The following is a 21,997-nucleotide window of genomic DNA, read 5'->3' on the forward strand; positions in this document are numbered from 1 at the left end:
GCATACCCTCACAGCACACACACACACACACACACACACACACACACACACACACACACACACGTGCGCGCTAGCTTAATTAATCTTTAAAAAATATAAAGTTGATAATGAAAGAAGACATCTGATATAAATCTCCGTCTCTCTCTGTCTCTGTCTCTCTCTGTGTGTGTATGTGTGAGATGTGACATTGTATAATTAATGACTTAAAGTCACACAGCTTGCCAATGGCTCTCCAACACCTGCCTACTTCCCTTTCTTTGAATACCATACATTACACCAATAAATGTCAAACCTCTTTGCGTCTTCTGTAATTTACTGTCTAGAAAGCCCCATCCCCTCAGGAGTTCTGTTCTGTCTTCCTTCTCCTCTTGGCTTACACTTGAGAAAGAGTGAGAGACCAACTCTGATTCCCACAATCCTTCATTTCACAATTGATTTCTCCACTCAGACCCGAATGGTTTGCCCACTGTTTCGTTACAAGGCAATCCACCGGCCCATCCCAGACAGTAGGCATGCCCAGAAGTACAGGACTGCAAGAGGCACTGGCAGGAACCTGGGTTAACCTAAACTCCAAGCTTTCTGCACCTTTGAGGAATTGCCACAGGCTGGAGGTTCGTGTTGCCTGGCCAGTCAGGCCTCTACACCTGCTAGAAGAGTAAGGCAGTTGGATGGCTCATTGGGTGAAATGGTTACTGATCCCCAGCACCAACATAAAAAGTGTAGCTGGAGTTTTCCTGTGTCCCGCCCAGTCTGCAGCCACTCAGATCCAAGTAAACACACAGAGGCTTATATTAATTAAAACCGCTCGGCCATTAGCTCAGGCTAACTACTGACTAGCTCTTACACTTAAACTCAGCCAATTTCTATTAATCTATATATCGCCACGTGTTCTGTGGTTTTACCTGTGTGCCATTACATGCTGCTCCCTGGACTGTGGGCTGGCATTTCTCACTCAGCCTTCCTCTTCCCAGAATTCTCCTTGTCTGCTTATCCCACCTATACTTCCTGCCTGGCCACTGGTCAATCAGCATTTTATTAAACCAGTGCACAAAAGCATTATCCCACAGCAAAAAAGTTTGTGTGTGGTGGCATGGAGTGCTGGGAGACGGAGGCAGGAGGATCCCAGCAGCTCACTGGCCATGCCTGTCTAGCTCCAGATTCAGCGAGACACTCTGTCTCAAAAATAAAGGGAGAGTGATAGAGGCACTCTGGCTTGCACACTTCATTCATGGCCACTTGCACATACACACCAAGAAAGAGGAAGAAGGAAAGAGCAGAGACAAGCGATAGAGCAAACTGCGAACTTGGCAGATAGTTTCCAGCGTGACCACTGGGCTAAAATGGTCACCTGACTCGGGTGACGCGCCCTGGCACACTGCGCCTCTGTAGGGTGTGCTAATAGCAAACGTTGTGCATCAAGACAATGTGGATAGGCATCAGCCATCTTGTTCTTACAAAACACTCCATCCTCTGTAGAAGAGTGTGATGGGATTGGTGGTCACGGATGAGCCCCTGCAGTGAGGTGGGGTGCGAAGACGTCCTCTAAGGATAAAGTGGCTTTCCAAACCTTTCTGCTTCCTGTCCTTCAGGAGCTGCCTCGTCGCTTCAGACCAAAACATGGGCGTGTGTTTGTATGTGTGCGTGCCTGTGTGCATGCACACGTGATGTCCTAGGCCAAAAGAACCTAACCAAGCTTTACCCTGTTCACTTACCGATGAAATCACACTCTTAAGTGACCATAAAAAGTACACGTTTGAATTGGGGATGCGGCTCAGTTGGTATCGTGCTTGCTTAGTGTGCATGAGGCTGGGCTCAGTCCTCAGAACCTCGGAAGGCCAGGCATGCTGGTGCCAGTCTGTAATCACAATACTGGGAAGGGGAGTAGAAAGATCCGAAGTTCAAGGTTGTATCTGGCAGCCTGGGCGACAGTGAAACCCTGTCTCAAAAAAAGAAAGACGGGGGGGGGGGGGGGGGGGGGGGAAGCTGTGTGTGATGGCACACCCCTTTAGTCATAGCACTTGGGAGGCAGAGGCAGGTGGATCTCTGTGAGTTCAAGGTCAGTCTACATAGTGAATTCCAGGACAGCCAGGACTACACAGAGAAATCCTGACTTTAAAAAAAAAAAAAAATGTTTAACAGTAGGCAAATGAAAGGGTTTGTGGTTTCTTTTCCTCTTTGCTTATCACTGTTTTCTGCAATGAGACCGTATTTGTGAATTAAATCCATATGAAAAGCTAATGAGGGGCTGGTGAGCCGGCTCAGCAGGTGAAGGCCCTTGCTGCCAAGCCTGACCATCTGAATTAGATCCCCACGACCCACTGGGTGGAAAGAGAGCTGACTCCAGCCGCTTGTCCTCTGACCTCCACGTGGGTACCCTGGCATGCATGCACACACAGACAGATAAACACAATGAACTTTCTTTAAATCAACGAAAAGGCACACGTGTTCTTCTCCTCCTAGTCTTGGGGTCCTCTGCTCCTTGTCTGCATTCTCACCAGACCCTCCCAGCCTCTGCTCAGACGAGCTGCCAAAACTCAGCAGTTTTCAATTTTTTGGAAGAGATTTTTGGAAAAGATTTACTTCCTCGTTCTTGAACTTCTAAAAACAGCCCACTTTTTCATCTGCCCCCCAGCATGCGATGACAGACGCTACACCTGCCTCTGACGCGACAAAACCTAAGTGAGGAATAAAAGCCTGTCATGATTCTCGCACTTTCTGTGGCAGGCAAAGCTAGGGGTGTGGGACCACGGGAAGATGAGCTGTGGGGTGTCACCTTGCCTCAGGCATCCTTGTCCTAGCCACGGCACACAGCAAGATCTCATCTGCTGACCTTTGATGTGTTACTCTGTCCTTTCAGATTTTTGACAATGAAGCCAAAGACCTGGAAAGAGAAGTGTGTTTTATCGATATAGCCTGTGATGAAATTCCGGAACGCTACTACAAAGAATCTGAGGTAAGTGATCCAAGTGGAAGAATTATGTGTCCACTCACTCATTCATTCATTCATTCATTTATTCCACAGTGATTTGTGAAGCACTTCCTACCCTAGGACCCTTCCATCTATCATTATGTTCACTTGGTTTAGTATTGACATCTCACTGGGTCTTGAAGGTTGATTTTTTTTTTTTAATTTAATGTGTGTAGATGTTTTCTGTCTACCAAATGCATGCAGTGCCTGCAGGGGCCAAAAGAGGGCATCAGATCCCCCGAAGCTGTAGTTACTCATGGTTGTAAGCTGCCATGGGGATGCTGGAAATTGAACCCAGATGCTCTGGAAGATCAGCCAGCACTCTTAACCACTGAACCATCTCTCCAGCCATCGCTGGGCAAGTCTCCAAATGAAGTCCTCGAGCCCGTCACTAAACCACCCCCCAACCCCCCCAACCCTCCACCCCCCACCTCCCCAACCCCCCCACCCCCACCCCACCCCCCTACCCCCTGCCACTCCCAACTCTGTCACCATCCCACTTGACATCGGGACCCCTGGGGCTAAGCATTCAACACGCTGGCTTTTCTGAACACAGCAGCCTGTCTGTGTGAGGACGCAGATAGCATTTCATTTCTGTCTTTGGAATTTAACATAAAGAAAATCCTCAATCAAGCCTCAAAACTTTGATGGCTTCTGTTGGCCCAGAAACCATCCTCTCAAAATAGCAGGCACCTTCCTGAGGGCTTCTCTTCTTAGCTGAGAACACATGAACCAGAACATCTTCCCCTCTGGCGCGTCCCCTACCAGAATCTGCCCTCTGCCTTGCTGCTCCCCCTTTATGTCACTGTTGGTGCCAGCCATCATTTATATCCTGTTAGTGTCTTATTAGTGGCTGCTGATGGAACTTGAGTGCCCGGCTCTGGGATGACAACAGACACAGGGCTATTTTTGTTTAGCTACATGCAGCCACTCATAATATGTTTAGACTCAGGACCCCAGACTTGTCCTTGAACTATAACACATGGACCTTGAAGCTCTTCCCTCGGATTCATTAAGGCTGAAGATATCATGCATAAACCCAGTGAAAGTAAATTCTGGGACACTGAGACGGTTGTGCAGTTAAAGGTGCTTGCAGCCAAGCCTCGACACCTTGAGTTCAATTCCCGGGACCTGCATGTTGGATGTACAAACAGACTCCCACAAGTTGTCGTCTTATCACCATACTCACACATAAGTCAGTAAATAAATAAATAAGTAACATAAAGAAATGTTTTAAAAAATCTTAAGCATGAGTTCCAGTAGGTTACACACTGGACTGTCTTGTGATTTAGATCTTTACCTCCCTACTGGGGGACTTGTTTTAGCAGCTACCCACCTGATTCCCTGCAGACTGGAGTTCACGGGCTTTGGTTCCTCAAAAGGCTGGGGAAAGGCCAGCTTGAGTCACTCTCTGTCACACGCATTCATCCAAAGCCTAAGCATATTGGTGTCGTCAGCTTTATTAGACTCTCTAGCCAGCCATACCTGTGTGCTTTAAGGAAAACAAAGTTGGGGTTGGAGAGGTGGCTCGGCAATTAAAAGCCCTGATGGCTCTTCCAGAGGACCCGGGTTCTATTCCAGCACCCACCTGTGCTGGCTAACCACCCTCTGTTGTAACTTCAGTTACAGGTCTGACGCCCTCTTCTGGCCTCTACAAGCACTGCGTGCATGTAAAGTATAGACATGCATGCTGACAAAACACCCAGACACATAAAATAATAAATAAATCTCAAAAAAATTTAAAGATATGTTTTTGTATGCATGGGAGGTCGAGACAGGAGGACTTTGGGGACAGCCTGGACATTATAAATAGACCTTTTCTCAATCATACCAGAAGTGGGAGGCAGAAGCAGGAGTGGGGGGGTGAATACATGAAACGAAAAGGAAACTTTGGGGGTTTTGTTAGCTTTTTCTTGCATTTTGTGGTATATTGTACATGCCATAGCAAACATGTGGAAGTCAGAGAAACTTTTTTGTCTGTTTTGTTGTGTTTTGTTTTGTTTTGTTTTGTTTTGTTTGAGACAGGGTCTTAGTCCTGGCTTATAGTTTAGTATGTATATGTACATGATTGTGTGTGTTGAAGGACAGAGGTTGAGATCTGGTGTCTTCCTCAATCCCTCTTGTCCTGATTTTAAGATTTGTTTCTGTTACATTTTTAAAGCATGTGTGTGTTTAAGTGACTGGAGTCCAGAAGAAAGCATCAGATCTGGAGCTGGAGTTACAGGTGTGTGTGAGCCATCTGACATGGGTGCTAGGAACTGAACGCAGGTCTTCTGGAACTGTACATAACCACTGAGCCATCTCTCCAGCCCTCTGCCTTGATCGCTCGCTGAACCTGGAGCTCACTGGTTTGGCTGGTCTAGCTGGCTAGCAAGTCCTCTTGTCTTTATCTCCTTAGACTTATGGTGACTGGCATGAGCCTCTGTGCCCAGCTCTTCTACGTGGGTGCTGAGGATTCAAACTCAGGCCTTCCTGTTTGTGCGGCCAATACTTTGCCAGCTGGACCATCTCCCCAGCGCCTGGGCCTCTTTCAAAGCTCAGCTCAAACTGACTTCCCTTCAGTGAGCTTTCCTGAGGACATGTCCCCCGAAACGACTCTCTAGCCCATGACTTCCAGATCATGCTACTTCTGCTAATGGTTTTAGGTCACATTAGCCCATGCTAGCTCACAGCCATCGCACAGTCCTCACAAAGATGAAAGCTTACGTCTTCAGTCTCATATTTCACCAGCTACTTCAGTACCAGCTCCAACTCCAATGCTCACTCAGCAGCTGTTGAAGGAGCAGGTGAAGGCCACGGGCTTTGTTTTCCCTCTCCCAGCAGTAATTCCTGAGCAAGCGCCGTCCAAGAGAATGGATCTGTCACCATTAAACCACCAGTTATGAATCAGAGTTCTTTTCCTTAACCTGAGACTTGCTGCCTCCTGGGCTCTTCTGTCTTCCTGGCAGCTTCCTGAGTAAGGACCCGTACAGAAAGCAGAGTGTCCGTGTCGGTGGGCTGAAGCTGGCGGGAGGTCTCTTTGGTATGGGAGTTCGGGGGCTTTAGGAGGGGCCTCATTTCTGATGCTGATAAATCCAGATCCGGTTTTTCTGGGGCATGCATCTCCACCAGGATACTGTTCCACACACTGTCACCCAGGACCAAGGAGGGGGTCGAAGTTTTCTTTCTCTTTTCCCATTCCCCCCAGAAAGCCCCTGAGCCACACAATTAGGAATGCCCCTCTCGTTAAGGTGACCGGAGCTAAGAATCTGGCTCCTGCCTGACAGCCCTCTTGCCACCAGTAACCAGGGTTCAAAGGGATACGTTAGGGACTCAGGATCAGCTGATGGCCCTGCCTGAGGCTTTGCTCAATTTTCATCTTGCAGGGTCCCTGTCCCCTACCAAGTCCATGGCCTGAGTGGTGGCTCCCAAACCTCTTGAGCTCAAGCTTCATTCTTTTTTAACTTTATCTGCGAGTTTATTTGTGTGTGGGGTGTGTATGTGTGTGTGTGTGTGTGTGTGTGTGTATGTGTGTGTGTGTGTGTGCACATGCCACATGTGTGCAGATGCCTGTGGAGGCCATAAGAGGGCATCAGATCCCTTAGGGCAGGAGTTGCAGGCAGCTATGAGCCACCTGAAATGGGTGACGGGCAACATGTTCATAACCACTGAGCCATCCTTCCAGACCCTCTGTTCTTATATCAATTAGAGGGTCCAGAAGAGCAATGCTGTTGTGTTTTCCTTTTAATCAGAGCACAGAGATGGCTCCATGGGTAAAGTGCTTCCTCTGCAAGCATGAGAAACTGAGTTGGGATCCCCAGAAGCCACAAAATGCCAAATGTTCCTATGGTAGCATATGTCCGTAACCACAATGCAGGGAGAAGAGACAAGCAGATCCCCAAAACTCACTGGCCAGCCAGGAGAGATGATCAGTGAGTACCAAGTGCAGTAAGGTATAGAGTATTGAAGGAAGACACCCAGCATGGACCGCTGGCCTCCGCCTGCACACAAACACACACACACACACACACACACACACACACACACACAACCAGTATGAATTTGGAACGTCAGAGAGAGCACCTCTATTAAGCCTCACAGACACAGAAATACAACTGTCTATGGAATTCAGAAAGTTCTTTGTACTGAGTCACATGCCCAGGTCTGTCCGTGCTAGCAAAGCCGCAAATAGGGTGAAGATGAGCTCTCCACAGCCTGCACTTGCTATGAGGTTGATACATGGCTTCTTGCTTCTGCCAAGATTTCCATCCTGACTCTCTGATGCTCTGCCAAGATTTCAAGGTGAAGATTGCAGTGTAGGAAAAAGAGACTGTGCAGAGGACACAGGCCAAGAGACCCATCCATAAAGCTGAGGTGGCACTTTCAGGGGTATAAGAACTGAACCTCATTTCCAGCCTGCAGAACTGGTCCACCCCGGGCAGTCTCAAAGTCAGGTTCACAGAGATCTCATGTAAAGCAGATAATGTTGACCAATGTTGCATGTGGTTCTCTTGCCTGATCATTTAGTGTGTTGGTTCATAGGCTTGACTTCTGTCATGACTGTGCCCAGAGAAAATAGTACATGTATTGGCCCTCATCGATGCCCCACAGCTCTAACCCTACTTGCAGGGAAGGCCTGTCTTTTAAATTTTCAGGTATGTGTCCATACAAAGGGGCAGGGGGAGAAAAAATAAATAAATATAATTCCCTAGTCAAGGAAGTGGAGGATGAGCCTGGCATAGTGGTGAACCCTCTAATCCCAGCACTCAAGAGGCAGAGGCAGGTGGATCTCTGTGAGTTTAAGGCCAACCTGGTCTATGGAATGAGTTCCATGACATCAAGGGCTACATAGAGGAAACCCTGTCTCAAAAAAGAAGGAGAAGGAGAAGAAAAGAAAGTGAAGAGGGATGGTGACGATTTTGTTGTTTTGTTTGTTTGTCTGGGTTTTATGGTTTTGTTTTATTTTGAGATTTATTTTATTTTATGTGTATGAGTGTTTTGCCTGCATGTATGTATGTGGTCACATATGTGCAGTGCCCAGCAGGCCTGGAAGACAGCATTGGATCCTTTAGAATTGGAGTTACAGAGAGTTGTGAGCTCCCATATGGGTGCTGGGAACCAAACCCAGGTCCTCTGCAAGAGCATCAGGTCCTCTGCAAGAGCATCAGGTCCTCTTGACTGCGGAGCATCAGGTCCTCTGCAAGAGCATCATCAGGTCCTCTTGACTGCGGAGCATCAGGTCCTCTGTAAGAGCATCAGGTCCTCTTGACTGCGGAGCATCAGGTCCTCTTGACTGCGGAGCATCAGGTCCTCTTGACTATGGAGCGTCTCTTCAACTCTCTGCCACCTTTTGAGCTTGACTTTCTTGTTACAGATGAAGGAAATTTCTCTCCCTGTCATCTTAGAGAAGGTGAAAGTGTTCGTCTTATTGGTGATCGAGTTTAGTCCGTTTAGTGGGCAAATTTAGATTTTTGAACTTGAATAATGATGAAGAGTTACCCAGGGCTCAGCCATTAAGAACATTTGCTGTTCTCATAGAAGACCCAAATCCAGTTCCCAACACCCACATCGGACAGCTCACAGTTGCCTTTAACTCCAGCTCCGGGGAATCTGACGCCCCCTTCTGTCTTCCACGGGCACCTGCATGCATGTGCATACACACGTACACACACTTCTAGACACACACATGCACACACACATAAGTAAATAAATACAAAGAAGGAAAAAAGAGTCATGTGCAGGGGAACATGTGACAGGCAGAGAGCTCTTCAGACAGTATTTGATTTCGGCCTTTCTCCTTGGACTGAGGGGATTCTCAGAACTCAGTCTCCAGCTCCCTGGGTTGTAGTCTCCCTAGCCCTGTGCAGTCTTGGCGGCTGCTTCATCATTCACCACAGTCGAAAATGTCTGTTGACTCCACTCTTAAGGGAGAAGACGAGAACAAAGAGAGACATCTAACTTTTCCACTGACTGTCAAGGGTGAGAGATTCAATGCTGTTTGCTAAGGACAGGCCCCCAGAAAGGGAACAGCAACACCAGTTGAGTAAACATTGCCGTCCTTAGCTGTCCCCTTCCAAAACTCTGGGCTCTCTCAAATTCAAAATATTTTCATTTGCGTCTGCACCTTGGTGGTTGGGAGTGCTAAAGGTCTTCAATTATCTCTCCAAATGGCCATGTTGGATGCAGTTGCTTTATGCTTGGACACATGGTTAAGTTCAATTTATTGTTGTGTTGTTGTTATTGACCCCTCCACCGCGCCCCCCCCCACCGCGCCCCACATACCATGTTTCATTCCAAGAGGAACACAGTATTTGGGGATGGGTTCCCAGGGTCTCTTGGGTAACAAGAGGAGTCACAATTTGCTCCGTGTGGAGAGAAGAGAGAAGTGCCCATGGCCACAGTGGTCCCCTGTGAGAATCTTGGCATCAGGGGGCAGGAAGCCCAGCAAAGGAGAGATATTGAAGGGAAGGATCCCCAGCAGCTGCTGCATGGCTGGACTTGGAGCCCTGCCATTACCAGGGTCTGCTTGACAATGGTGCCATTAGAGTCCAAGATGGGGCTGGGGTGTGGCTCAGTGGCATGGTGGTTGTCGTGTCTAGCGTGTGCAGAGCCCCTGGTTCCGTGCCTATCATAGAAGGAAAGAGGGAGGGAGGGAGGGAGGGAGGGAGGGAGGGAGGGAAGGAGGGAGGGAGGGAAGAGAAGGGAAGAAAGGAGGGAAAGAAGGCAGGTAGGCAAGCTGGTCAGTCTTGGTAGTCAGCTCTGGACATAGCCTGAGCACTCAGTCTTAGCCCTGAGAACATGTCTCAGCATAGATTTGCTCACCTGCTTCTTCAGCAGCTGGAACAACTAACTAGGCAGATGTCATTTCCCCGGGGGTCATCATAGGCAGTCCTCTCCTACATTGCAAGTTTGAGACCATCCTGGGTTACATGAGACCCTGTGCTCATAAAGAACCATTATCCCATGATACTCCAGAATTCATAGCCCTCATCCCAGACCTGGCTGTTGCTAAAGTGGGTGTTTGTGGTGTTTATAGCAGAGCATAATGTAGAGATGGCGTTATTTCAGACTTGCTGTGTAGTGTGCACGCCCTTCATCTTTATCTCACTAACAATCTGGGTGTGCTGTCCTCCTTCCCCCCCCCCCACATCTAGCAAGTGCAAAGTGGCTCTGTAATGTGCTGTCCTTTCTTTCTTTTTAAAAACTTCATTTATATGTGGGAGGATGAGGTGGGCTGTGTAGGGGCATGCCATGTGTGTGCAGGTGCCCATGGAGGTCAGAAGAGGGTGTCAGATCTCCTGGGATTGCAGGTGGTTGTGAGCCACCAGATAAGATGGCTGGGCACCAAACTCACATCCTCTCAAGAGCAGCAGGTACTCTTAACTGATGAGCCATCTCTCTACCCCCCTCTTCCTTTTTTTTTTTTTCTAAAGCAGAGTCATACCCTGTATCCCAGGCTGGCCTTAAATTTGTAATCCTCCTCCTGCCTCAACCTCCCAAATGCCAGGATTGCAGGTGTGAGCAGCCACACTTAGCTTATTGTGCTGTTTACCCAAATTATACTGTCCACCGTCTGGTGAACATTGAAGGTGTTTCCATTCTTTCCCTGATAGCAGTCATACATCTCTTCTGTCTGTTCCAGAGTTTCTGGACAGTAGGTTCTTCCTCTATGTGTGCATCTGTATGTTTCATGGGTGTGAGTATATGTTATATGTGCATGGAGGCCACATATCAATGTCTTCCTCAGTCACTCCCCACTCTTACCCTTTGTTGCATACATGTATTTATTTAAAGTGTGTGTCCATGTGCACAGAGGTCAGAGGATCACTTGTAGAAACCAGTTCTTTCCTTCCACCAGATGGGTCTCCAGGACTGAACTCAGGTCCTCAGGCTTGGCAGCAAGGGCCTTTCACTGAGCCACCCTATCTGCCTCCTCTTCCACCTTCTTTTTTGAGATAAAGCCAAACATGATGATGTGTGCCTATAGTCCCAGAGATCAAGAGGATCCCTGAGGCTCACTGGCCAGCCAGTATAGCCTGTCTATCAGCTCCCAGTTCTAGAAGAGTCCCTGTCTGAAAAAGTAAACTGGAGGACAATTGAGGAAAACTCCTGATGTTCACTTCTAGCCTATGCATGCAAATGCATGCACACACACAAATAGTCCACAGTATCAAGAAACAAGGGATCTTGTTGTAGCAGGATCCATGCCAAAGACGGCATCTAGAGCCCATCATTTGTGTTCAAGCTCACGTTTTCTGTTCAGATGACTCACACTCCCATGAAGAGGGGCCTGACTCTGAGAGGACACCCAAATGACTGTAGCCACCACACTTCATCATCATCTGCTCCGTCTTGAGTCCTGTCTTCCCTTCAGAAGCGTGAACGGAGAGGTGAAGTGAGGTGCCACCAAGGCAAGGCAAAGCATGTTAAATGACTTGCTCAGTCCTTGGCATACAGTAAGCGCTTGTCCTGGTTTCATTTCTGTTCTTGTGATTAATTAAAAAAAGAAAAAAAAAAAAAAAAAAAAAAAAACCCTGACTAAAAGCAATTCAGAGGAGAAAGGGGTTTGTAGCAGAAAAGTCACGGTAGCGGGAGCTTGAAGCAGCTAGCCTTATCATATCCACAGTCAGGAGCAGAGAGCATCCAATGCAGGCAGTTGTGCTCGCCTCCTCCTTTCTCATACGATTCTGGACCTGATGCGTAGGGAATGACACCACCCACAGTGGGCTGGATCTCCAAGACAGTCCTCCACAGACATGCCCACAGACCAACCTGAATAGACAATTCCTCAACAGAGGCTCTCTTCCCAAGTGATTCTAGGTTGTGTCAAGTTGACAATTAAAAGCTAAAGAGGCTGGCAAAATGTCTCAGCAAGAAAAATCCTACTGCTCGCCAGGCGGTAGTGGCACATGCCTTTAATCCCAGCACTCGGGAGGCAGAGCCAGGCGGATCTCTGTGAGTTTGAGGCCAGCCTGGTCTACGGAGTGAGTTCCAGGAAAGGAGCAAAGCTACAGAGAAACCCTGTCTCGAAAAACCAAAAAAAAAAAAAAAAAAAAATCCTACTGCTCTTCCAGAGGACTTGCGTTCCATTCCTAGCATACTCACATTGGAAAATAACACAACATGAATCTTTAAAAAAAAAAAAAAAAAAAAAAATAGAACAACTGACCATCGCAGCATTTGAGAAGGATTTTCCTTCAGCTTTGACTCTGCTCCTGATGGCAGGAGAGCTGGCAAGCCTGTGGCTCAAGGCAAGCATGTGCCTTTGGCAGGTGGCTGCCATGAGTGGCACTCTGGAAGTTTGTTTGTTTGCATGGTGCTTTTCAGTCAGCAGGATGGGTTGGGGAGAGAGGCAGGCATGTGATGCTGACGACAGAGCTGCTTCCCAGACTCTCCAAACCCTCTGCAGCCTCATCAAGATGCTTCAGAAACTCAGGCCCTTTGTGCTGTGTAGTTACCAAACACGTGTGCTTCTCGTGTGGCTGAATCTCCTTCCAAATGCCGTGTCTCTGATTCAGCATCTCTCAGAAACCTTAGATCTTAAATTCACTGTTCTGCCAAGTTTGGGCAGTCTGTTCCTTCAAGTCCCAGGATGGCACCTACCTTACTTAGTTCATCTTCTTGCGCTGTAGCCGAAAACCACAGACCAGTTAATTTATAAACAAGAGACATTTATTTACTCCCTGTCCTAGAGGCCAGGAAGTCCCCATGATGCTGACATCTGGTGAAGGGTTTGTGCTGCTTTACACTTGGTAGATGTCAAGGAAGCCATGCAAGGCCTAGGATCCCTCTGTTTACTATGTTCACGTTTTTAAAGCCTTTTTTGGCACTCCATCTGGGAGAGGGATAGCAATATAAGCCTAAAGCTTACCCATTCTCCTTCCAACGGGGAGTCAGTACCTGTGTTCATCTTATTGCTGTGACAAAACACCAGACACTGGTCTGAAGAGATGGCTCAGAGGTTAAGACCACTGGCTGCTCTTCCAGAGGACCTGAGTTCAATTCCTGGCAACCACATAGTGGCTCACAACCATCTATAATGAGATCTGGTGCCCTCTTCTGGCCTGCAGGCATACATTCAGGCAGAACACTGTATACATGATAAATAAATATAAATCTTACACTCCCCCTAAAAAAAAAGCACCCAACAAAAACAACTTAAGGAAGGGTTTATTAGGGCTCAGAGTTTGAGAGTGCAGTAAGTACATCATGGCAGAGAAGATATGACCACTGGGTATGAATGATCTGGTCACATTGCATCCACAATCAGAAAGTGGGGGTGTGGGGGGGAGGGGGAGCTAGTGCCCAAGTCAGTTTCTCCTGCTCTGCAGGTTGCCCTGATCCTCCCACAGGAAGGGGACTACCCACATCCACAGGGAGTCCTCCCACCTTGGTTAACTTAACCTAGGAATGCACTCAGATTTGTTTCCATGTTCGTTCTAAATCCCTTCAAGTTGACAGTCCAATTTGACCAGTCCAAGGTCTTTCAGCTTCATCCTGCCTGATGGCATTCTGCTACCTGGGGAATCAAGATGGCCTTCTGTAGTGGTCACCGGTATTGATCACAGCACAACACAGCTGCACTTGTCCCCCGAGGTTGCTTCAGAGTTGAGAAGAACTTTAGATTGATCCTCATCTAAGTGTGCTTCTTCCAGTCCATGGCTCTGCGGGATCGGCAGCGGTACACACACACACACACACACACACACACACACACACACACACACACACCAATAACGAGGCCTGACCCACCGATTGCCTTCCCTACTTCAGACTTCAAGTCCAGCTGTTCGACTCCTATGTCAAAAATATCCAGGGAAGAAGAAATGTGTCTCTTTGTCCTTGTGATGAAGGGGCTCTGAAAAAGACATACAGTCACTAGCTCACAAACACAGGCCTTCGAGGGCTCAACAGATAAATCTCTCACTAGCTTGCCAAACCTAGCCTTTGAGGGTGGGAAGCTGACTTTTTTGAAAGTTAGACGCCAATGTGAAGATGTTTGATTCAGCTCTATTATTTAATCTGAACAACCTGAAAAATAGATGTTGCCCCCATTTTATAAGAGCACTGAGGCTCAGAGGACTCTAAATAACTTGCTGGAAATTTCTGGAAGCCTGGATTCAGACTTGAATGTGCAGTTGCAGAGAAGACGCAGTGCTCTTGCAGAGGACCTAGGTTTTGTTCCTAGCACCCATGCCTAGTGGCTCACAGCCACTCCAGTTCTAAGGGGTCCTGACTTCTGGCCTCTATAGCTACTGCGCGGCGTGGTACACGTACATACACAAAGGCACATACACATTAAAAAAAATTTTGTTCTTGAGACAGGGTCTCACTCTTTAGCCCTGGCTGGCCGGGAACTCACTATGTAGACCAGGCTATCCTTGAACTCACAGAGGTCTACCTGACTCTCCCTCCAGAATGCTGGAATTACAAGCATGCACCTTTATGCCCAGATAACCTACACATAAAATTTTAAAAAGAAAACAACTCTTTAGGGCTGAAGAGCTGACTCAGCAGATAAGAGCTCTTGACACTCTTTCAGGCTGTCTGGATTCGATTCCAAGTGCCCACATAGGGTGGTTCACAAACACTTGTCACTGTCATTTCAGAGGCTCCGATGCCCTCTTCTGGCCTCCAAGGTCACTGCACTCACATGCACAAGCCCACATGCAGATACACATATATACATAATTTTAAAAATAATAAACAATAAAAATATTTTTTAAATAGAGCAATAGAGAAAGACACCTGACATCCTCCTCTGGCATCCATGCATACACACAGGCCCATGCATACCTGCATACACACAGGCCCAGACACACCTCCATACACACAGGCCCATACACACCTGCATACACATATGCCCAGACACACAAAGAACATCTGTGAGTCTCTGGTTAGACTTTTGACTTAATAAACTTGAGCTGTCTATGGGTCAGATTGTATATTCTCATTATAGGTCAGGGCCACTGGTGACCCTTTATACCCTGTGTCCAAAGAACACTGCTAAAGTCAGAGTGGGTGAGGACAGTCTCAAAGGCGGCCCAGATTCAAAGGTTGTGCCAAAACCCATTTGGATCCTACCTGACTTCCTAAATGGAAGAGCTTGGCCCAGGGGAATTAGGATGCTGTTTCCTGGCCTCCTGTCATTACACAGTATAAGAGGGGTTTCTTTCTAGTGTGTCCTTGAGTAATCTTGTTGACTGTAATTAGCAGTCATCTTGAGATCTGTGTCAAAAGGAACTGGGTTGCATTATGTAACAGGGTGCTCAGGAGACACTGTTTATCATGCTAGAACTGGGAACCAGGCCCAATACTGGGAACAAGAGGAATTATGGCCCTTCAGTCTTCAGGCAGCTGCTGATCACGAAGGTCAGGGACTTCCCAGGCCTATGAGGAGATTACCTCTCACCACTGCTCAGATCATCCATCCTAACCCCTTCCTACATGGAGACGAGGGAGTCCTGAGTCATTATCCACACACACGTCTTACCTAGCCTTAAAACCATGCAACAGGGGTCTTCTCAGGTAACTGACGACAGAAATTGGGAGCATCCTCAGACTACTGGCTGAACCAGGAATATGAAGCCTCCCCCTCCCCATACTGCTGTCATGAAGACTAGGGGAGAGGCTGGTGAGGTGGCTGTATGGTTAAAGGAGCTTGCCACCAAGGCTGATGACCTGAGTTCAATCCCTGGGACTGGCATGGAGAAAAGCGAAAACTGACTGCATCCCCCACCGTGATTTACTGTTACTACTACAACAGGGCCAAAGCAACAGGACCGAGTGGCCATGAACCGAAACTCCTGAGGCCATGAGTCCGGGGAAAAGAAAACATTTCTTGTAAATAGTGTAACTCTGATATTTTTGTCACAGTAATGAAAAACTGATTCATACACCTGCCTACCCAGAAAGCCAGTGTGTTCACTGGCTTGGACACTCTCTTAATCACCAGGTCTTCTTGTCCCAGGATTTTACAGATCTGGCTCTCCGATGCTCCCTTCTGTTTCCCAGAGGTCAGCTGACGGGCCTTGCAGTCACTCTGCTGTTTGTAATAAGCAGCCCCATCTTGTATGGGGCTCCAACCCAGTTCACCTTATTAACACAAATTAAGGCGTGATGGAAGGAAGGGCCTCCTGGTGGATAATGAGACGGTCCAGGCTCAGGAAATTCCAACAACCACAGGAGCGCCATCCTAGGAACCACAGACACTAGGAACCACAGACAAGGGCCAAATCCTTTTCTCATTATGCCCCAAGGATTAAGTGGAAGTGTGTATGAAGCGCTCGGCACCGGCTCTGGTACAAACCTTGACCACACAGCTCACATGGTTATTTCCCTTTCTTCCATCCTGGGCTCTCTTCTGACCCCCCTCACCAGTGGCCCTTTAGTTTTGGGGTTTTTTTTCTTAGTCTTTTCCCTGTCCTCTAGAAGGAATCAGTAGTGATCTTTGTGGACTGTTAAATTCTTTTGTGGTGTTTATTCAAAATTCCCAATCTCACATGCTCTCTTCTCAGCGTGATGAGTTTTGAATGTTTCTGGCCCTAAATTTTAACTGGGACAGGTGTGGAACACATGCTGAGACACCCCCACCATGGGAACTTGTGTCCTCCAGCTTCCTACATGCCAGACAGAACTTAAGAGCGAACTTCCTCCGAGCGCACCACTTTGCAGGGGAACAGCATAAATCGCCGTCTGGGGTACACTCTGGTGCCTAGCGCAAAGGCTAAAAATAGCGCTTTGTGCGTTAACCGGTAACAAGGCAAGAGCCGACCCTTCTAGCCACTTAGGCTTTCTCTTTTCCCTTTCGTAAACTGTCGAATCACAGCTGACCTTTTCAGCCAAGTCATCACTTAGTGCTCAAGTCCACATGCTCCAGAAGCTCCTGGGTTGGATTTTTGTTTAAAAGTTTCTTTGAACTATAGACCACAAACCCGAGCATTCACTCATTTTGAGGGTACTGTTTTAGTCATAGATCTGAGCCAGCGAGATGGCTCAGTAGGTAAAGGTGCTTGCTACCAAGCCTGAGATCTGAGTTTGATCTCTGGGGCCCTCGTGGTGGAAGGATAGAGCCAGTTCCTGCAAATTGTCCTCTGACTTCCACACTTGCACCATAGCACATGTGTACACACACACACACACACACACACACACACACACACACACACACGTTAGATAGATAGATAGATAGATAGATAGATAGATAGATAGATAGATAGATAGATGATAGCGATAAAATGTAATTTAAAAGATATGTGTAACTGTCACTACGATCAAATTTTAAACATTCTCATCACCCTAAAAGGAAATGTTTATATGTCAACTGTCACTCCTGTATTCTGACCCCCACCTCTACCCCAACCCTGGGAACCCACTGATGTACATTCTGTCTCCATAGAGTTCCCTGACCTAAACATTTCACATGAATGGGATACTTAACATCCTCCTCTGGGGCAAGTGTTTATGGACCTCTTATAGATAGGATTGAAGTTCAAGAAAACACTAGACTAAATTTTAGGCTAAATTTCTTCCCATTGAAATGGCCGAAATACTGGGAGGAGGAGGATCCCAGTATTCTGAAGACTGAGGCAAGAGGATCACAGGTTTCAGACCCAGTGTGGGCTACACAGCAAGACCCTGCCCCAAAAAGCCAACTACAAACAACATTGGAAGGTGTGTTAGTTACTTTCCTCATCACTGTGATGAAACACTTGACCAGAGCAACTTAAGGAAGGAAGGATTTATTCTGGCTCCAAGTCAGAGGGTTCAGTCCATGGAGGAAGGGCGGGAAGGCGTGGTGGCCGGACCATGAGGCAGCTGGCCACATTGCACTCACAGCTGGGAAGAAGAGAGAGGTGGATGCTGGCACTCAGCTTGCCGGCTCCTTTTTATGCGGTCCTTCCCACCTCAATTAACCTACTCTAGAAAATTCCTTACACACATGCCCAGAGATTTACCTCCAACGTGATTCTAGAAGCTGTCAAGCTGACAATCACTCTTAACCATCACCTTGGAATGACCTTGGTGGAAAGTTCCAGCATGTAGGGGGAAAAAAATCTAATACGGGATTTGTGTCCTGTCCATTCCTTTCTGCTATGGGGTTGAGTATTATCATTACATAATATAGCACTTCCTGGCTGGGGTTCCCATTTAGCCTTTTTTATATTTAACATTTATCAAAAACTTATTTCAATTAGCAGAGCAAGCCCCTGTTGGTTTTTGTCCTTTGTGGTTCTGACTGAAAGTGTAATTAATCATGGAGACTTTATATCTCAGTTTATGTGACTAATAGTATTGCTGCCAAGATGTAGGCTCTCCTGCAGCTGGGCCAAGATCTCCTGTGGGCTTGTCTTTGCACAGTCCAGATGTGAGTTTGATCGTAAGCCATGCAAGGACACAGTTTCCCATGAGCTACCCAAATGCCGAATCCCTCAGCGTCACCTCTGTCTTGGCTTGTCCCGGTGTGAGATGGCAATGCCTCCAGGTACTGCTGACCTAACAGAGGGAAAACCCTCTACAGATGTGCCAGAGGGAAGGGGTGGCCCGCCAAGTCCTGGGGAGACAGCCCTGGCACCAGCTTAGCCCTCTCGATATAGATGTGTTTTAACTGCAAGGGTTCACTGTACCATCTGCCTGGCCTGGAGAATGCCAGCGGAGTCCAGAGCCAGAGACTTCACTATGGATGAATGGAGAAGCCCTTGGCCAGAAGAACACACGGTGTCACACATCTCTAGGCACCCAGCTCCCGGACTAGAGGGGCTGAGTGCATCCGTCCAGGCAAGAGTCTTGCTTCTGAGAGTTTCCATGTCATCCAGTAGATCCAGCTGTAGCTAGAGTGGTGTTTGAAGCTCCCTGACCAAGTGAGTGACCAGGCAGTAAAAGAGACCTCATACATCAAGATGACTAACCTTGTTAAGAAAACAAAACAAAATAAAAAACAAAAACCTCTCTAATCCGATTCAAGTGTGAAATGTTGTCCACAGGTTCATGGGATTGAACACTTGGTCCTCAGCTGGTAGCAGTGTGTTGGGGAGGTTGTGGAACCTCACCGAGGCCTTACCCGTCTAAGTAGATTGCTAGTGGGTGAACCTTAGAGTTATAGCCACTTCTGGTTCTGGCCTACTTCCTCTGCCTCTTGGTTGGCCAATCTCAGAGGAACCTCCCACAGCCATGCCTCTCCCGTCATGATGGACTGAGATACTCTGAAACCATGAGCCAATACAAATCTTCCCTCCCTTAAGCTGCTTCTAATAGATACTGTATCATGTGACAAGAAAAATAACTTAGACTCTTCTTGGACTCTTGATATGGGTTTGATGGTGTCCATCTGAAAAGTTCTAAAGTCGGGAGACTGAGATAAGTAGGTATCCATTAGTTCCAGTACAGCCTGGTCTACATAGTGAGTTCCAGGATGGCTGGAGCTACATAAAAAGAGATTCTGTCTTGATGAATAAATAATCTATCAAAGTCTTGCCTGCGATGCTTCTGTATGTGAACTGAGACGAGAGAACTGTCGTAGGTTAGGGCTATTAGGGTGGACCCCATTTCATATGACTGATGTCCTTTAGATGAGGACACAGAAACAGAGCAGCACAGAAGGAAGACTGGGTGAGCTCAGAACACTGCCTGTGATCACTCCAGAGGTATGCTTTATTAGCCAAGGAATGTCAAAGATGGCCAGCAAACCCCTAGACACTGAGGAAGAAGAAAGCTTCAAGAATAACACTTTGATCTTGGATGTCTGCCTCCACACCGTGAGACAGCAAATCTCTGTCATCTAAGCCCTCAGCCTGTGGTCCTTCATTAGAGCAATGCTGGGACACCAAACACCCCAGGGCCCCCTTCAGAAGAAGAGCTCCCCAGGCCCAACTTGAGGGATTCTGGAAAGGACAGACAGCAGAGGCTAGGGATGACTTTCACACCAAAACAATCTGCCTGGCTCTCTAAGAGAAGGTGGAAAATGCACTATGTCTGGGCACCAAACACTATCGTATGACCTTGGCCTAGGCCCAGGCCATATGTCTCACCAATGAAAACTTGTGGTGCAGGAGCAAGTGTCGGCCCTTCTCTTGAGGCCGGGTGTGGTAGCGTAACCTAACCCAGAACTCAGGAAGCAGAGACAAACAGATCTCTGTGAGTTCCAGCCAGCCTGGGCTACATAGACACAGCCGAGGTTACATAGTAAGACCCTGTCTAAAACAAAACAATACTACAACCTTCTTGTGAAGTGTAGACCAGGAGAGGTACCAGCTTCCAGAAAACAGGAATGCTTAGGCAGCCTGTCACTCCCCAGAGAAAACCTTCATCCTGTTGAGTGGTCATGTTCATGTTTGAGCTCATTTTCCTACACAGTTTTGACTACAGGATTAAGGCTAGCCAGATGGGCCGGCAGCTGCCTGCCTTTCTTCTGCAGGCCTTGGCGAGAGCTGAGGAAACTACATGATAGCCTGTCTCGGGCTGTTTGGGCTTCATGGCTGTGTCCCTCTGTGACATCGCCCAAGCATCAGGCACTTTCTGTGGTCCATGCTGAAAAGGACAAGTTACAATCAAAGCCTTGCAACGACACAAGAGAGTTACTTAAACCACCATTCCGCCATGTGGATCTCTTCTGACTCTGCTGGGATTTCAGATGAAATATTCTCTCTTCCTGAGGTCCTATCTTTCTCCATCCAGATTGCTGTAACTGTGCATGGGATGTCTTTGAAACAGTCATCGTTTCTTTCTTAATTATGGAGGCTGGAAAATTAAGGCTCTAGCAGACTTATCCAGGGGAGACAAAAACTAACGTCTCCTCACCCCAGATGGAGCACTGGTAACAGATCAAAGGAGGGATCCACCCAAATCTCTTAGTTGGCTGGGGTTACTTGGGGAATGTGGGTGAGGAGTTACTTAGAGGGTGACTCAAAGGCAGCTTGCATCACCAAAGAGCTCATCCCAGCATGGTGTTGGCTCTCTAAAGCTGCATTTGGAACTCCCTGCACAACTTGCTCTGAGCTGTGCTGACGGAAAAGGCACCTCTCTGCAACAGCTGTTTCTGTTTACAGAATGTTGTAACTTTCTGTGTTCCTTGAGCCCTGTAAGTTCCTTGAGTTTCCTGAGTTCTGTATGTTGCCTGGACTTCCCCCTCCAGGAGGGAATATTTCAATTCAGAGGAAATGGCTACACAGAGGTAGGGAGAGAGGTCCAGTACCTGGTTCTGGATGGTGCCTTCTTGTCCCCACAGCAGAAGGGACCCAAGAGCTCTCCAGAGGCTGTTGCCTACTTCTTCCCATGGTTAAGTCTCATCAAAGAATGGGGTGGGGTGGGGTGGGGAGGGGAGGCGTGCATGGAGGGCTGAGCACCTGGGCCCAGGAGTGGGGACAATATTAGACGGGGTGCTGATCATTTCTGAGTTTCAAGTTCCTCATCTGCTTGTATCTAGTAGCAATGGCTATACTTCAGGAGGTTCTGAAAAGCTGAGTGCCCAGACTCTGCCCAAGTCCAGTTAAGCTCTGGGACCTTGACTTTGCTCAGCCTGCACCTCTTCCCTGAAAGTTTCTGTCATGTTCTTGAGATCCTGAGGATGTTCTGGACGTTCTAGCTTCTGGTTCCTACGGGAGGTTGTGAGTTGAAACTGGGCAACTCCAATCTTTGCCTCTGTCCCCAAGTGACTGTCTCTTTGTGTCCTCTCAACTGTCTCTTTCAAGGACACTTGTCATTGGATCTAGGGCCCATCCATTTAAGCCAGGATGATCTCATCTCAAGCTTAATTACATCTGCAAAGACCTTGGTTTCCAATCACATTGGACCCATAGTTTCCAGGGACGAAAGCATGTACTTAACAATCCTTTGGGGGAATCACCAGACCACTGCACAAAACTTTCTTTCAGTATATTAGACTCTAGCAGTCAGGAGGCTGTGGCAGGAGGATTGCCATAAGTTCAAGGCCAGTCTAGGCTACAGAGTGAAACCCTGTCTCAAAAAAAAAAAAAAACAAAACAAAACCAACAGCTTCTTAGTTACACTACAGTGAAGCATTAGATCCTTTTATAAAATGCTAACAACCTAGTC

General features: G+C 47.5%; 1 protein-coding gene across 3 annotated transcripts in view; it reads left to right on the plus strand.

The window, feature by feature from the left end:
- Pitpnc1 (phosphatidylinositol transfer protein cytoplasmic 1) overlaps window positions 1–21,997 on the plus strand; it is a 284,159-nt gene that overhangs the window by 228,898 nt on the left and 33,264 nt on the right. For all 3 annotated transcript variants that reach the window (XM_028865230.2, XM_028865225.2, XM_028865227.2), the window contains exon 6: window positions 2,858–2,953. In XM_028865230.2, coding sequence (XP_028721063.1) covers window positions 2,858–2,953 — 96 coding nt within the window. The remainder of the gene's footprint in view (window positions 1–2,857; window positions 2,954–21,997) is intronic.

Source organism: Peromyscus leucopus, chromosome 8b, assembly GCF_004664715.2.
Source record: "Peromyscus leucopus breed LL Stock chromosome 8b, UCI_PerLeu_2.1, whole genome shotgun sequence".
Lineage (NCBI taxonomy): Eukaryota > Metazoa > Chordata > Mammalia > Rodentia > Cricetidae > Peromyscus > Peromyscus leucopus.